This window comes from Cadophora gregata (assembly GCF_030347475.1).
Source record: "Cadophora gregata isolate MNR1 chromosome Unknown scaffold_11, whole genome shotgun sequence".
Taxonomy (NCBI): Eukaryota; Fungi; Ascomycota; class Leotiomycetes; order Helotiales; family Ploettnerulaceae; genus Cadophora; species Cadophora gregata.
In genome coordinates, this window is record NW_026695934.1 from 120,124 (window position 1) to 135,017 (window position 14,894).

At 47.0% G+C, this 14,894-nt stretch overlaps 6 protein-coding genes across 7 annotated transcripts; 3 read left to right on the forward strand and 3 right to left on the reverse strand.

Annotated features, from left to right (window-relative positions):
* Positions 1-1,252: 1,252 nt before the first annotated feature.
* ONS95_002140 (uncharacterized protein) lies at positions 1,253-1,722 on the forward strand (the record flags this gene model as incomplete). Its single annotated transcript, XM_058495379.1, has 2 exons — positions 1,253-1,403; positions 1,508-1,722. The coding sequence occupies 2 exons, from the start codon at positions 1,253-1,255 to the stop codon at positions 1,720-1,722; spliced, it is 366 nt and encodes a 121-aa protein (XP_058354107.1).
* A 114-nt stretch (positions 1,723-1,836) lies between these two features.
* On the reverse strand, positions 1,837-3,231 carry ONS95_002141 (uncharacterized protein). The gene is made up of 4 exons (XM_058495380.1): positions 2,749-3,231; positions 2,579-2,653; positions 2,404-2,470; positions 1,837-2,313 (listed from the first exon to the last, which is right to left on the reverse strand). The coding sequence occupies exons 1-4, from the start codon at positions 2,921-2,923 to the stop codon at positions 2,055-2,057; spliced, it is 576 nt and encodes a 191-aa protein (XP_058354108.1). The 5' UTR covers positions 2,924-3,231; the 3' UTR covers positions 1,837-2,054.
* Positions 3,232-3,330: 99 nt separating this feature from the next.
* ONS95_002142 (uncharacterized protein) lies at positions 3,331-5,834 on the reverse strand. 2 transcript variants are annotated; one of them, XM_058495381.1, is made up of 5 exons: positions 5,502-5,834; positions 4,878-5,415; positions 4,529-4,794; positions 4,361-4,476; positions 3,331-4,311 (listed from the first exon to the last, which is right to left on the reverse strand). In XM_058495381.1, exons 1-5 carry the CDS (start codon positions 5,577-5,579, stop codon positions 3,573-3,575), a joined length of 1,737 nt encoding a protein of 578 aa, XP_058354109.1. In that variant the 5' UTR covers positions 5,580-5,834; the 3' UTR covers positions 3,331-3,572. The 2 variants fall into 2 exon arrangements, with proteins under 2 accessions (XP_058354109.1, XP_058354110.1); XM_058495382.1 differs by having other exon boundaries at positions 4,878-5,834.
* Positions 5,835-7,892: 2,058 nt separating this feature from the next.
* Positions 7,893-9,188, forward strand: ONS95_002143 (uncharacterized protein). The gene has a single exon (XM_058495383.1). The coding sequence runs from the start codon at positions 8,015-8,017 to the stop codon at positions 9,005-9,007; it is 993 nt and encodes a 330-aa protein (XP_058354111.1). The 5' UTR covers positions 7,893-8,014; the 3' UTR covers positions 9,008-9,188.
* Positions 9,189-10,238: 1,050 nt separating this feature from the next.
* On the forward strand, positions 10,239-10,661 carry ONS95_002144 (uncharacterized protein; the record flags this gene model as incomplete). The annotated part of the gene is made up of 1 exon (XM_058495384.1): positions 10,239-10,661. The coding sequence occupies one exon, from the start codon at positions 10,239-10,241 to the stop codon at positions 10,659-10,661; it is 423 nt and encodes a 140-aa protein (XP_058354112.1).
* Positions 10,662-11,299: 638 nt separating this feature from the next.
* ONS95_002145 (uncharacterized protein) lies at positions 11,300-13,287 on the reverse strand (the record flags this gene model as incomplete). The annotated part of the gene is made up of 12 exons (XM_058495385.1): positions 11,300-11,526; positions 11,592-11,648; positions 11,703-11,737; positions 11,835-12,070; positions 12,122-12,222; positions 12,273-12,399; positions 12,469-12,569; positions 12,633-12,749; positions 12,803-12,964; positions 13,019-13,055; positions 13,100-13,222; positions 13,273-13,287. 12 exons carry the CDS (start codon positions 13,285-13,287, stop codon positions 11,300-11,302), a joined length of 1,338 nt encoding a protein of 445 aa, XP_058354113.1.
* Between the last annotated feature and the right edge of the window lie 1,607 nt (positions 13,288-14,894).

Consider the following 14,894-nt stretch of genomic DNA (forward strand, 5'->3'; position numbering starts at 1 on the left):
AGCCACAGGAACTGGCACAGCCACATGACAACAAAAGTTGTTTTGTTCTCGCAGCGGAAGGTGGACGAAGACGAAAGATTAGGAAGATGGACTGATTATTATACCTAGCCCAGCAGAGTAATTGTAAGGTATTTGTTATTTAGCACGATTGTTGTCTTTTATATTCCTGTTTCACTGATGTAGGATGCGACCAAGAAGGCCAAGGCGAGAGGAGCAGAGAGATAATGTGCACACTTATGGTCGATAAACACGACTCTACTACGACGGTACATCGAGAAACGGCACTCCTGGGCGCTTTACGAAGTACTATCACTTCTTTTCGGACTTTGGTGCTCCCGTTTCCCAGAATACCCAAAACAAACCCACAAAAGATACTTGTACAACCACATATACAGCTCCATCTACAACCTCTCCTTCGCCTTTAACATATTATACCTCCCCCTATCAAAAAGATACAGCCAAGTGGCTGATCGAACAGCTAGTCAGCCGTCAGTCGCATCATTTGATATGATAGTAGGGACAATCACGAGACTTTGAGAGAGTGCCGGGTGGCAAATGTACTTGAGAGCAGGAGGTGAAATCAGGCGTTTGACTTTTTACTCTCAGAAAGCCGACGTCTAGCTGCGTACGGCAACCACAAGACATTCATGTGCCTGCCAAGTCATGTTTGTTCCGCGCACTCGTAGCGCACTTGTAGCAGTACTTCTCTTGTTTACTCGCTTAATTTTGGTGGGCAGACTACTGTCGACTGATCTCTTACGGGAGAACATGAATTCGGAAATTTCGGGAGGCCGAGAGTATATGACTGATGCGATGATTAGTTCCATGCATCATCGAGGTATCCTCTTCAGCAAAATCGATAGGCGAATGCACCAAAGGAAGACTCTGTTGACAGTGGCACGCTTGATGCCGCTGAAGGACAACTTGTCATGACCGGGACAACAGGAGGTTTTTGAGGGTGGTATTTCTTGACTTATCAATATAAATGTCTTTTTTACGATGATTCGGGACATTCAAATAGGTAGCGTGACAGAGCTTCGGGTCCCAGGTTCTCAGAGCTGGAGTCAAGTGGTCAAATTCCAACTGACTTGGCTTGCAGTATTGCCAGTCTTCTTCAGCCTCGTTGAACCTCGTTGAACTTCCTTTCGGTTCCATAGACACCTTTTAATCTGTGAGAGAAACCACAGCGATAACCCGATATCGACTTCGATCAAATTTGATTTCTAATCATTGCACCCCCAAAAGAATCACGATGGCGCCAAACAACGACGACGCTCAATACAAGATGAGCCCTGCGCGCCTGCAGAATATCGTCGACGAAGCAGCAGCTCAAGAAACCAAAGAAATCAACACTTTCAATGTATATGACTTCATTGAACCCGAACCATCGAAAAATAGAAGAAGTATACCTTTTCTCTCTCACCTCTCTCACATCTTCGTTGCCTCCCGTTAGCACAACAAACCTAACTACGAGTACATTTGGACTCTCTGTTAACTCCCATTCAAGCCCGCTCTCGGTCCATCAAGCCCCCAACCAAGGCTTCAGTCTTCTTCACCTACACCAAAAGCAAGCCCAAGGCCAAGAAGACACGTTCCGGCGAGATGCAATACCATGTCATTGCTGAGAAGGGCACGCGGAAGGACAAGAGGAAAGCGATGGAAGCGGTACATAAGCTGGCGGATGAGCACGATAGGAGTACAGAGACGAGGATTGAAGGGTAAATGCAATGACGGAGTCTCCAGCTGAGAATAAGCAGGCCTACAAGGTGAAGAGGGAGAGATGGGTAACGGAACCAGGGCTAAGGACAAGGTGACGTGAGATAGAAGCTGAAGGTGGTCTCGGAGGATTTCGATGACAAGGACTAAGTCATGTACAGGGCGGAAGATAATTCCTAGTCAAGGCTGAGCACTGTCGAATGGATGGTTTTACCTACCAGACTGCGCAAAAAGGCTGTAAGACCTCAATCAAGTCAGATTTTCTTCTTCAGTTTCATGATTCCCAACTTTTAGCAATCTTCAAAAGTTCCGACTCATAGCTTTCTCAGTACCACAGCTCAATCCTTCGGAGCCGGCGCGGCCTCCTCGTCCCCTTCAAGAATTTTCTCAACCTCGCTTCCCCGCTGTCTCCTCTCCTCAAATGAAATCTCCTCTTTTGGTGATGTGCTGAAGCCTAAACCAAGCTCAGGGTACTGTAATGGGACAGGGCCATCACGTGGAAGGACATCGAGATAGATAGGCCATGGTTTCCCTAGCCAGCCTGCGCGGCTATCGTGGTCGCGGCGTTGGTCGGATGTCAAGGGATGGATGAGGATGCTTTTGGTGTATTAGTTTGGACACCCGTTGTGTGATATATGTGACATTTTGAGGGAATTTTCGTGAGGAACGTAGGGGAAAGGGACGTACCTGAGATTCCCTCGATTGGATGCCAAATAGAAGTAGACATCTGAGAATGAAGTGTCTGGGACCCAGACTAGCACAAATAAACCAAGTCAGTTACATCTCTTCTCTCGACTCTCCCTGCATATATATCTCACAACCATAAATCCGCTACTCAACCCTCTAAAGGCAAATCACTTACTCTCATAAGACCCTGCCGGATGCGGTCCAATAGGATATTTATTAACCCTCAACAACGGCACTGCGACGAACGCACCTAGATTTTGCCCACAAGATTTCATCAGCCATTTTATTTTCATATCATTATCTCGTTATCCCACCAGGCTCGTTTCAAGAATGTTTCAAGCTTACCATCTCGACGCAGCCTCAATACCGCATCACGAAGCGCAAGTGCAGCAGCCGTCTCAACAGGTGATTGAATCAGAAAATAAATATGGAAATGCCATTCGCGGGTTCGGGAGTTAACGACTGTGATTACGTCGTCTTGTGGTGGTGGAAAGCTGGGGTTTGAGGGCTGTTTGGTCATTTTTCCGGGGCACGAGCAACCGAGAAAGTGTGGAGGCTGACGACAAAATACTGAAGAAGATGATACTTGCTATTCTTCTCTTGTTTTGAAGCTCAAGGTGGGTTTGTAAAAGAGGAATGGTTGACACTTGTTCTGTTGTGAGGGAGAAAAAGTTGTGAAACGAACAAAACGAACGTGAGGGGTAATTAAACGTTAATTATTATCAGTGGCTGACTTGTCGAGCACGCCATTCGGGAAACACAAAAATAGGTCGGATAACCTGAAGGGTCATGTTTTCGTGAAGTTTACGAAAGTAGACTTGTGGAAAGGAGGTAAACATTGTAGATATAAAAGAAGAAGAATGAAAATGATCAAAGTCAGTATTGGAAGGTCAAGACAATATGCTTACGTAAGCGACATCTTGACCTCACCAGCTTCGACCAAGGACTCGGACGAATGATCATTGGATAAATGAGCACCAACTGCAGTATATCTCGCCTGAAAGGTCCTTTCTCTGTCTTAATCAGGATTCCTGGTTCTACTTTGGTCTGTTCTCTTGTCTAGATATCATCTCTATGTACGTCATCCTACCAACTTAAACTCAAAGGATATCTACAACACTCGATTCACTATCCCCCAAACTCCCAACTCCCATCCCGCATCACAGCTCCTATAAATCAGCAACCCACTCCAACTCCAAAGCCTCCACCCAAAACTCCCTACACCCCTCCAAAAACCCCCTCTCCACCCAAAGCACCCCCCTCCACACCCCACCCATCTGCTCCCAACTCCACTCCAGCGCCGAATTCCGATTCAACACCCACCACAACTGCTCCTTAAACCACTTCCTATCCTCGCTCCCTAGGACAGCAGCCGTCCCTCCAAGACCCAACATCCACATCAACTCAGCCGCAAACGAGCAATTCAGAATCGTGAGTTCCGTCGCCTCGAGACTCGCGCGGAGACGCCCTACGAGCGTCCGTCGGATCTGACCGCCAGTGGGAGTGAGTCGCAGATTGGTGTAGGTGTAGAGGAGGAGACTGTGTAAGAGGGGTGTGACGATACGTGCTGGCGAGTCGTCCATTACGATGTCGTTTTGGGCGAGGAGTTCGAGGATGTGGTGCTCGATGCTGTAGACTCTGTCTGGGTAGGATGCTTCATTGAGGTAGGTGATGTCTTTTGGGGGGATGATGTCGAGGAAGTGGGTGAGTTCGTGGGCGTCTTGGAGGATGGGGAGGAGAGTTCCGTTGCCGGTTTGGATGAGGTTATGGATGAGGCAGTTGTTGAAGGTTAAGATTGGGCTTGAGATGGATGAAGGGAGGAATGTGGACAGTGGTGGGAGGTGGGAGAAGTCGATGTAAGGGAATCGTGGGGTGGATTGCCAGCTTGTGGCGTATAGGAGATCGGTCCTGGACTTGTTAGCATGGCTTCATCAGCTGGTACAAGAGGAGAACATACCATAGGATAAGCCGACGAAGTGCAGCGCTCAGGTTGTAAAGTCCTCCTTTGAGGTTGACCATCTGCTCCAGTCCGTTCATATGTATCACTGCTTTGCATCTTTCTCCATTCAAGTTCTGTCTTTGGTTAGCTCACGTTCAAATTCCAAGAACTTAGGGTAGTACTCACTTCCATGTTAGTCATGCAAGCAACTGCAGCGATTGTGCCCTCCGATATCCCATACTCGTCAGCATTTTCCAACTCCTGATTTACTGCAGACACTGAGCTCTGCAAGTAAAAAGAGCTTTCAAAATTTTCAGGAGAGGACGAGCCTCCCCTTCGGGCTGCGAGCCATGACAGGGTGATGTAAAGTAGAGCTGCATTGGTCCCAACACACGACGAGAAGGTATTTAGGTCGTCCTCATACGAAGAAGTGCGCACTTTAGCTTGAGGAACTACATTGTGAACTCATCAGTATGGTATCCTCGATAAACTAAAAGATAAAATATGATGTTGTTCTTGATTTGGGTCGACTTACCCTGATGAATAATTTCATGTACCCTTGGCATCACGGGAATGGGAAAAGTGCCGAACGGATCGGAGTCGCTTCCGAAGACATATGCAGCCAGCCGAGGCGAGACATGGGCGTAGCCCGACGGAATCGGAATGATCGAGTGGTCAACCGAGTCTCCTGTCTGGGTGCTGAGTAACGGCTCGGTACCGTCTGCCGAAGGAGAGGGCGTGACGGAGCTCCGTGGCGTGAGATGGTGGCTTGAGAAAACACTGTTTCGGGATTGCGGCTCCGGAGATCCAAAAGACGATGTTTCTGATCCTATGTCGCTATTTGGCGTTGCTGGTTCTTTTGATCGTAGTGGTGGGAGGCGTTTGATCCATTTTGCTTGTGAGTCCTTGTGTTTCTTCCAGACTCGGCGCATCACATGTGATTTGACTTCGCTTTTGGCCTCTTCATCCTGATCCCTCGTTCCAAGCTGGTTGACGAAACGAAACTCTGTGCATGGTGGCTCTGCTTTTGGCTTTTTAGCTTTTGAGGGGTTGGGTTTGCTGGTTATAGGAGTCTGCTTTGGAGTTTCACGTTAGTAATTCATTGCTATGCAACAACAATATCTCAATGATTTGTTCATCCAGGACGTAGGATTCGTACCTGTTGATCATTGATCTTGTTTGTCCTTCGATTCGAAGGACTCGACTTTCTAGACCTGGAAGACTCGACGTTCGCCATGAGGAGCAGTGGGTATAAATGCAGACTTGCTGTTGATATATCTTTCCCAACGACAAATTCGACACTTTGCAACTTATCAAGTCTCGAGAAATTCCTCTTGTATATCAAGTACCAAGTACACAGAAGAAGGTCAAACTCATGTAAGGGTGATCAAATGCTGAACAACGATATTCAAGGTCACTAGTGACGTGGGTTGAAGATGGAGGATATGATTGGACAATGTCTGGGAGAAGTAGGATAGTTAGCGAGATTGGGCACAACGTCGGGAGAACCGTCGAAAAAGAAAGGGGAGGGGTAGTTATGAGTAATCGCATGTATGCTTCCCTGGTCGTCCTTGGCCTGCAGGCTTCGACCAGGGGCTTCTGGAACATCCACTTAAGCACTTAAGTAAGCGAGCAATGTCAGGATTTGTCACTGAGATGTACATACTTGGTAAGTGATTTATCCTGTAAAGATCAAGCATTTCCTTCAATATTATGGACATTGTTTAATTGATTCAATGATGTCACTTCATCCTACATGTTAGATCATTATCTCCACGACTGTAATGAGATTCTGCATTTTGGAGAATTTAGGGGTAGTCACGTGTCGGCATGGCTAAGCGAGGGAGTTCGTATCACTACATGCAGACATTCAAGCAGGCCTGCATGTAGATCTTATCATTTCTTTGACCTTGATTCATGACTTTTCGGGAAGAACATGCCATTTCCTGCGTCTGATTCGTGTTCGAGAAGCTCCAAGCCACAGTCAAAAAGACGAACGGTCCTATTTCCGGCGTATTTACTTGGGGTCTGTCACGAGGTAACACGAGTTACTCCAACTTCTATCCACAGAGCTCCTCTCCGAATCCAAATGCCCATTAAAATGCGGAGACTACTGATATACCCGCGATAAGCTTCTGGGTCTTGAGAATCTGTGGACAAAGACCCAAGCAACATATTTAGCATCCCACGAGCCCGGAAAGATGTGACGCTTGGCCGCAACTAAGAGTTTTGACAGCAATTCGCTTCCACGCATCCCACTGACTAATGTCAGAATCATGTCGACATCGTTAATTCCGCACTCTCAATTTATAAATTTCTTGTATTCAGGGTTCGTGCCCAAGGATGCTTTGGGGTCGAGAGGCTGAAGTGGCGGGATGCAGGGGTAAGTCGATGTCTGATTGGACCGTTCAAATCCTTAATCGAGTTAAGCTCAGTCCAGTCCCGGACTCCGCCAACACTCGCTAAGGCTGTAAAACCCTGTACCAAGAGATCGTTCCGCATGAAAATAGACCACAGTTCTTTCTTCCTTTCGGTGGCTTGCAGGCCTTCTCCACGGCCTGGAGGTCTCACGAACCAACTATTCCCATTCCTCTGATAGTGGATAAACCCACTTTCGGACCACTGAATAAAGAGAGTGGAGTCCGGCGGTTCGTAGAGTAGGATCGCAACGTGGATGAGTGGGTATCTTGTCTCTACGAGCACGCCAACCAGAACTCATTACAGTATGGGTCGTATCTGCCACGAGTACTTGACAAAGTTGACATGCTCTAGGGTTGAAATAAAGTTTGCAGGAGGAGGCAGGGCAGAGGCTTGGAGATCTTACAAGAGTCAATATTTGGGGGCCTGGATAGATACATGACTCCAAGCGAGCCTTTAATTCGTGCTATGGATGTGAAGTCAATAGACTCCCGTTGGGGTCCGACAGCCTCGAAGAAAAAGACCTTCGCACTTCTTGTGGCAAGTTCTTTAGATTCTGCGCCGATACCGCGTTTGCATGCCAGAAATTGGCGGATTATACCAAGAATTTGGTTGCACCAGGAGCTGTATGTGGCGGTTTATTGCAGGAAGTGGAATGATTTTTCCACCAGTCAGATGCGATGTGCAGACTTACCTGCCAAGAACTTGCTCGCACGAAGTACTGCCGAGTACCGAAGGACTGTTTACTTTCACATGCGAAACAGTTACATATCGTCTCCCTAGCATTTTCACAATCTCATACTTGTTGTCCTTGATATCCGAGGGAATAGTTGACATTGCAACGAGTCCCTTGAAAGTAAATGCTGGTTTAGTTTCCTCTGGAGACGCTTCAGCATATCCAGCTGGAGAGCAGCGAGAGAAGTTGAGTGGGTGTGGTGTTAGCACCTACCTAGTCACCAAGTGCTTGCAAGCTGTCCAGCCAATCTAGAAAATTGCAGTTACTTGCGTTCATTTCAGTCTTCTCCCTGGTATCAACTCCTCATGGGTTTGGCACCATCTACAATTGTCGAATGTCACGTGCCGTCAATGTTGATGAAGTGTGGTGACAAGCTGCTAGGCGGCAACGTTTTGGAGCTGGAGAGCAGCCCATACAATGCCAGGCTACCAACTTCAGAGATTTATGACTTCTGAAAGGGACAGTTGTTCTCAATTGGTTTCCAGTTTATATATCCCCTCATCCAAACCACAAGCAGGATGGCGGAATCAACCCTAGTCTTGCCATATGAGCCTGCTCCCCTGACAGAATTTCACTGCTTGAACAATTTGCCAATCGAAATCAGACAAAGCATCTGGTATCATTGTCTCCCGGGCCCACGGATTCACCGCATCTGCTGGACAGACCCAAACAAATCCTCACGATCCTCATGCATCAGCCCAACAGTCATGTTCGTGTGCCAAGAATCTCGGAGAGAATCCCTACACCATCTCAAAAAACTATCTCTACCATCAATCTTCAGCTCCGGTACGAAAAGCACACCTGAAGGCTGCATATCTCGATGTTACTTCAACCCCAGACTCGACACACTCTTCCTCACCTCGCCAGCTCATCCATCGATGCGTTTCTCCCCATGGCTACAACCATGGCTCAATGGTCTGAACGACACTGATTTCAGTATTGTGGAAAGCATTGCAATTGATCGCACATGGCTAGAGCCCTTCCCTCCTGTCACAGGGCCCGTCCTGCAACTCGGCGAGCTTGTTCGACGTCTCGGCAACGTGCAAGTCGTTCATGTAGTGAGTTTGAACTCCTACTGGAGTATGCAACCCTGGACCATGTGGAAAGAAATTGGACTTGTGCCTGGGAATTTGCGGGCTGAATTCTTCTGGGTTGATATGGAGGAGGTGAAGAAGAGGCCTGCTGGGGGGTATACTTGTATTTGGGCGGACTGGGGGGAGAATAGTCAGATGACGAGGGCGGGGATTGATGTGCTGAGTTTGGATGGAGAGGATGCGAATGCGAGGCTTAAGGATGTGATGAGGAGGTTGGAGGTAGAGAGAGAGAAATATCCCACAGGCTGGTCCATGCCGAGGCTTCAGCTAGATTTTGTGAGGTATGATAGAGTGAAGAGGGAGGATAGGCCGTTGACGGTGGTGAAGAGTAGTTCGACTGGAGGAAGCACTCTTAATGCCGTGCTAGCTGTGCTCCCTTCTCTCCCTTCCATCAACAAGTGGGTTGGTCGTGGGTAACTTGTGGCAGGCTGCGTTCGAGTGGCCGTCATTGCAACGTCCCGAAATCTGTTTCTGGGAACAAAAGGAGCAGTCAACTGGCAGAGTTGGATTGATCTGTTTTTTATTAGCACATGAAAGGCTAGGCTTGAGCAGCTCCGAAGCATGGAAGCGGTGGGAGGTTAATGATTGTTTGTTCAATAATCGTTATTTACTGTTCTCATCCAATGACAATAGTATATCAAAACTGAGTTTTGAGACCTGATTGGGTCCCACGTGCTCCCATAATTCGGATAGCCCCACGTTCTCCACCGAACATTGTTGCAGCCGGGAAAACTAAAGAACTTAAGCTTAAACATTTAAAACTTAAGGTCTAACACTAATATTAAGCTTTGAAGATCGAAGCTTAATTCGAAGTTCAGAACTTGTGGCTCGGAGATAGGAGCTTGATTTTGGAGTACGGAGTTTGGGGTCTGGAACTTGGAGCTCACCCCTTGGCAGCGGACAACAACAAAACCAACACGCGCTTTGTTCATAGCCATGATTGGGATAACTAGCCGCTGTTGGATCTGGTACCCCGCACAAAGACTTCTCATCATGGCTGCCTTCGTCTTTGGTAGCATCCAAGTTGACAGGGCAAGCAAGGATTGAACGCAGGAAAGATAGTATCTCACACTTGATACGTCTACAGCTCGAGTGCTGGTTTCGGCTTGGAAAAAACAGGAGATTTCGGATGACATGAATGTTGTACACTGTTGATTCATCAGACAGGTATGTGATGCTAGAGATGGATGTATTATACCCTTGGAGATTCTAACCTGTGTCGTGCGCAGAGGAAAACTCGATCAGTCTGCTGCACGCGGGGCAACTGGCCAGGGTCACCACTTCATCCCTTGCTTCGCCAGCCTCGACTTCGCCCCCCTCGATACCGACCGAAACATAATATCAGAACCTCGGGCTTCTCTGATCTCCCAGAATATTCTAGAACATGGATTCTAAACAAAAGACGATGTAGCGAGCAACCTCAGTCAAGACCAGCTTCCTCACCTTGCCGTATAAGATCCGACTCAATATCTACGAACAAGTGCTTGTTGTAGCTCATCCGCTTTATCTCTTCCAAGACAAATGTTCTCAGGCAGTGGAGAGTTTTGCGCCAGAGAAACCATCTGAATGGCTCGCATTGCTGTATACCAACAGACAGGTCCATGACGAGGCTAGCATAGTCTTATACGGTTCGAATCGATTTTCTCTCATGGATACAGCGGACCGACAAGGTGGCATCCTGCAATCTTTCTTTAATTCCATCGGGGCTTTGAACACAGGTCGACTGTCTCACCTCTGTATCAACTTCCCGGTCGTTGAGAATTCGAAAGACCAATCCGGTACGGATGTGCTCGGGGAAGATGACCTGCACAGTTTGAAGCTTCTGCAAGAAAATTGTACGAATCTGGTCACTCTGGAAATTCTCCTTTACGGCCAAAACTCCGCGTGCTTGATGAACGCCGAGGACAAGAACTCGCAAGTCATCCAAGAGGCTCTGTCGCAGATTGATACGCAGCTGAGATCTATCTCTTCACTGAAAAAGGGAATCGTCCGATATTACAATGGAGCCCCGTCTACTTTCGTCATGGAGTTGATGCAAGGTCTTGGCTGGGCTGTCTTAAGGGGACGATGAAGAACAGTGTACAAGAGAAGAATGAGTCGGAAACATGGAAGCACGTAATTGGGATATCGCCGGAAGTTGCTCAATTGAGAAGGAGTATGGAGGATGGAAGAGACCAGGAGGGATAAGATTTGGATGCTCAGTGCCCCTCGCACTGAGTAAACAAGCTCTACATATCTATGTGAGCCTTGGCATTGGCGTCCTAAGGCTCGTAAAGTATAGGCATTAGTAGGAAAGGACACATTACACAATACATACGGGATCGTGTACACATGAGAAACTCGTTGTGTCTTTGGGAAGACATCTCAAGAGGCGGCGCTATATTCAAGAACTCCAGGGGTCTAATCTACTATCCATGACGAGTGGAGAAAGGACTTTGGGTGTTACAGCACGGAAACTTTTACCATAAAGTGAACGTAGAGGTTATCCTAATTCCATGATCTTCTGCTGCTAGTTGTTTCTTTTTCCATCTTCTATAGTCGAAGCACGTATGTTCACATAGAATGTCCTCGTTTTGTCAAATGGTTTCGTTACGTTCCTGTCCCTATCGGAATTCAATCTATCACTTGAAGCCTTCAGTCCCATAAACCACTACCATGTTTCGAAATCCGCAAATTTTTGTCAACATGGAACCGCAATTTTATCTCAAATTAGCTCTTGATAACCGGTGTAACATCCTGCGAGTCTACCAGAGGTCCTCTCTTCTCGGATATCTCACCTACGCTAGATGATTCCGGATCGCTGTTCTGAGAAGCACTTTGTAGTTCACCGTTCCTCTTCTTCTGCAACTTCTCTCTGTGGGCGAGGACGGCGATGATGGTGTAGACTATGATATTTAGGCCAGCTAAGACTGCTGCTGCTCTGTTTTCGCGAGTCACTAGTGGCAGATAATTAGTGAGAAGAATTTTCCACAGGTGAGTATAAGGATGGGATGAGAGTTACCGTTTGGTTGATGGATCTGTTGGAACCATACAAGAGGAATCCAAGCGGAGAAAGAGTCTGTGGGCATTTATTAGGTCGGCAATATGGGCGCTGTAGATCATCTAAACATACATTGAAGTGTGTTCATCGCAGCAGCAGTGAAGGCTCTTTGCTCAGCATTGTCAGAGATCAACTCCGTCATCAACAATCTCAGCTTCAGTGCCCGCTGAAGATAAATAAAGGAGAATTCGGAATATTTCTTACGCGATAACCAATGGAACCGAGGTTCCAGCAATATTAGACATAATGTACAGCGGTGCACGATGAGAGAACGGTCCGAACACAGGAGTGACGACCAATAAAGTGAAAATGACGATTGCCACCAGGTTTCCAAATATGACAGTTGGCCACCGACGGCCTTTCAGTGGTCCGTCGGAGATCCAGACTGTGAGGAGCGAGTATACAACAACGAAGGCATTTCCAATGGTCGGATATTCATTCTTTTGATTCTGATTAGTACATTGCAATAACTTGAGTTGAAGCCAACTCACAATCTGCGCAATGCTGTAGACAGGTGTCTTGCCCTTTTTGTTGTGTGCCATGAGCCAGAACACGAAAGATGTCGCCGGTTGGCTTCCAAACGGCTGCATCGCTTTTAAGGGATTAGTATTGACTGGAATTCGACTAAGATGAAACACTTACTGAATATGAGAGTAAAGAGAAGTGTCTTCCAACTCGTCAAGTATCCGAGGATTGTGCGGACAGTATACGGCTTTCCTTCAGGAGTACGACCAGCTCTTGCCATTCTCTCCTTGGCAATTTCAATTTCCTGAGAAAGCACATTGTCAGCGTTATTTTCCCCAGCCTCAGTTTTCAGGAGGAAATATTGTCTTCCTACTCGTGCGGTGAACACCCAATTGGGTCTTGCGGTTCCAGGAGTATCTGGAAGAAAGAAGAATGCGAGCACAGCAACGGGCAAAGAGATGACTCCATTGATGACTGCAATATGTTAGCCAGTATCATAGCGATGGCGGAAGAGCTTACTGAATAGCCATCGCTAACCAGCCAGACCAAAATGCCCATTCAGCGAGTTGTAAATTCTAGCTTGAAGGAAGCCGCTGAAGATGGGTGCGATGGAGACGGCTGATTGGAGAATGCCGTTGCGCTTGCCAAGTTCTCCTGTATCAATGTGAGTAAACAGCACAATGTTAATGGATTTAAAAGATGCTTACTTTTATTGTACCAACTGCCGAGGATATAATAGAGCGCTGGCCAGTACCCAGCTTCGAAGAGGCCAACAACAAACCGAAGAGCCAGTAAGTGTGTGTATGACTTGGCTCCAGCAAGACTGAAGATAAATATTGTCCATCCGAGTTCGAGAAAGGGAACCCTGACTATCATGATTAGTTACGGTGACTAAGGTGTAGGCCGAGGATTGCAAGCCTCACTGTGAGCAGGAACCCGGGTCAAGATAAAGTTGGACGGCTATGACGATCAGCAGCATTCTTACTCAGAATTCTTAAGCTCACCCATTGACCAATGATATACCCAATGATCCAGGACAGCACTGCATAGTTGTATTGGTTCTGGTAGAGACTGAGATCCTCCTTCATTCCCGAGACAAAAGCATTTGTGATGTTGGATGTATTAATCTACTCATCCGTCAGAGCAGAATGATTGATTATAGTGATTGCAAATCTACCCATTTGATCAACATTCCCAAGGTCCCGAAAGTGAGCAGGGTAGAGTCCAACTGAACATTATTAATTGGCGAAAATCACATGGCTACGATGTTGCAAACAGACCTTGAGAAGAAAACTTCTCTCCTCTTTTGACACATCAGCCGAGTCCCAAAGCCATCCTCCCCAAGTTCGATCTTTGGATACCGAAGTCACGGAGGGTGGTCTTTCTGACTTTGTTTAGATGCGACTGATGGAGAAGGGCAAGATTGGATGGGAACGATGGGGAGTTCTATAGTCGTTGGCTCATCATTCAGCAGAGATCACAGCCCATATGTACAAAATCCCCACTACAAGCAGAGTATCTCAACCTTATCCAGGCCCAAGCCTCAAGAGCACACCTTGTGTTCGTGATCAGCTTTTTATCCACTTGATCGAAAATTCGCAAGAGAAGGCTGCTATGGCGCTAGATCCACATTGTCTTTCTTGCCCTTCCAACAAATGAGAAATCAGCTCGTGGTCAAATGATGAAGATAAGGTCGACGGATAAGACAGTTGAGCGTGGCGTATGAGGATGAAATGCAGCACACACTCATTTGGGCGATTTGAGATGGGCAATTGAAAGTACGTATTGCGTGACCGCACAGTAAGCGGGGTACTGGACTGCCAACCTTGGGAACAGAGACATACTTAAATGCCTATACCTACTCCCGTTCTTCCTGTATTAAATATTCAACTCAAAATAATTAGTAAAAAACAGAGAAACACATGAGCTGGGGAAGCGGTGATGCTCCTAAGCTTTCTAGTTTGTCTTTGGGATGAACTGATTCGTGATGTAAACAAGAAAAGTCACCACCGAGCCGAAAGCGGACCTAAGTGCCGTATCAACAGCCTTCATACTAAAACCGCCAAAATGCAGCCACATCAAGCTTGCCTAGGCGGCTGACCCGAAGCTTATAATGCACAAGCTTCGTCTGGCACTTGTTCCGCCGTCTCGGCGGCAATGCGTTCTTGCCTCCGAGACACGGTTTGCCTTATTCTGATAAGCATTTGCATGAGACGTCACAAAGCCAAATTTATAAGTTCCGTGATTCCAGAAACATCCATCCATGTTCGGTGCCAAGGGAGACAGATTTTGAACATTCAAAGTTGGCACATGGCTACCGCGGTGGATGGGGAGCCTTCCACTTGATTTTCTGAATGAGTCTTAGATTATTACTTTCCTTGGAATAGGCAAGCCTCATCGTATTGACCTGTTGATAAACAGAAAAAGAACTACATTGACAGGTAATAGATCAAAAGAGGTCAATCATACTAATTCCTACCTAAACGTTCTGAAATCTGTAAATAATTATAATATAAGACAGAATTGTGATGTCAGACGCTGCTGTTTACAAAGATTTGGTAGCTATCTTGTCGAGGGTCGAACCCCATCCCTTGATCACCGGTTGGCAGATCGTAGGAACTAGGACGTCAACTTCTTCAACCTCTGTCCTGAAGGTGCCTCTTTTAGCATTCTTCCACCCTCAGCAACTGAGGCTTCTCAACCATGGTGGCCGGTCATCCTCCTGACCTCCGAGTCCTCCGCTTTTCACTTAGTTAATCTCATCCTTCTCCGGACTCTCGCAACCCTCGCCTGTCACCA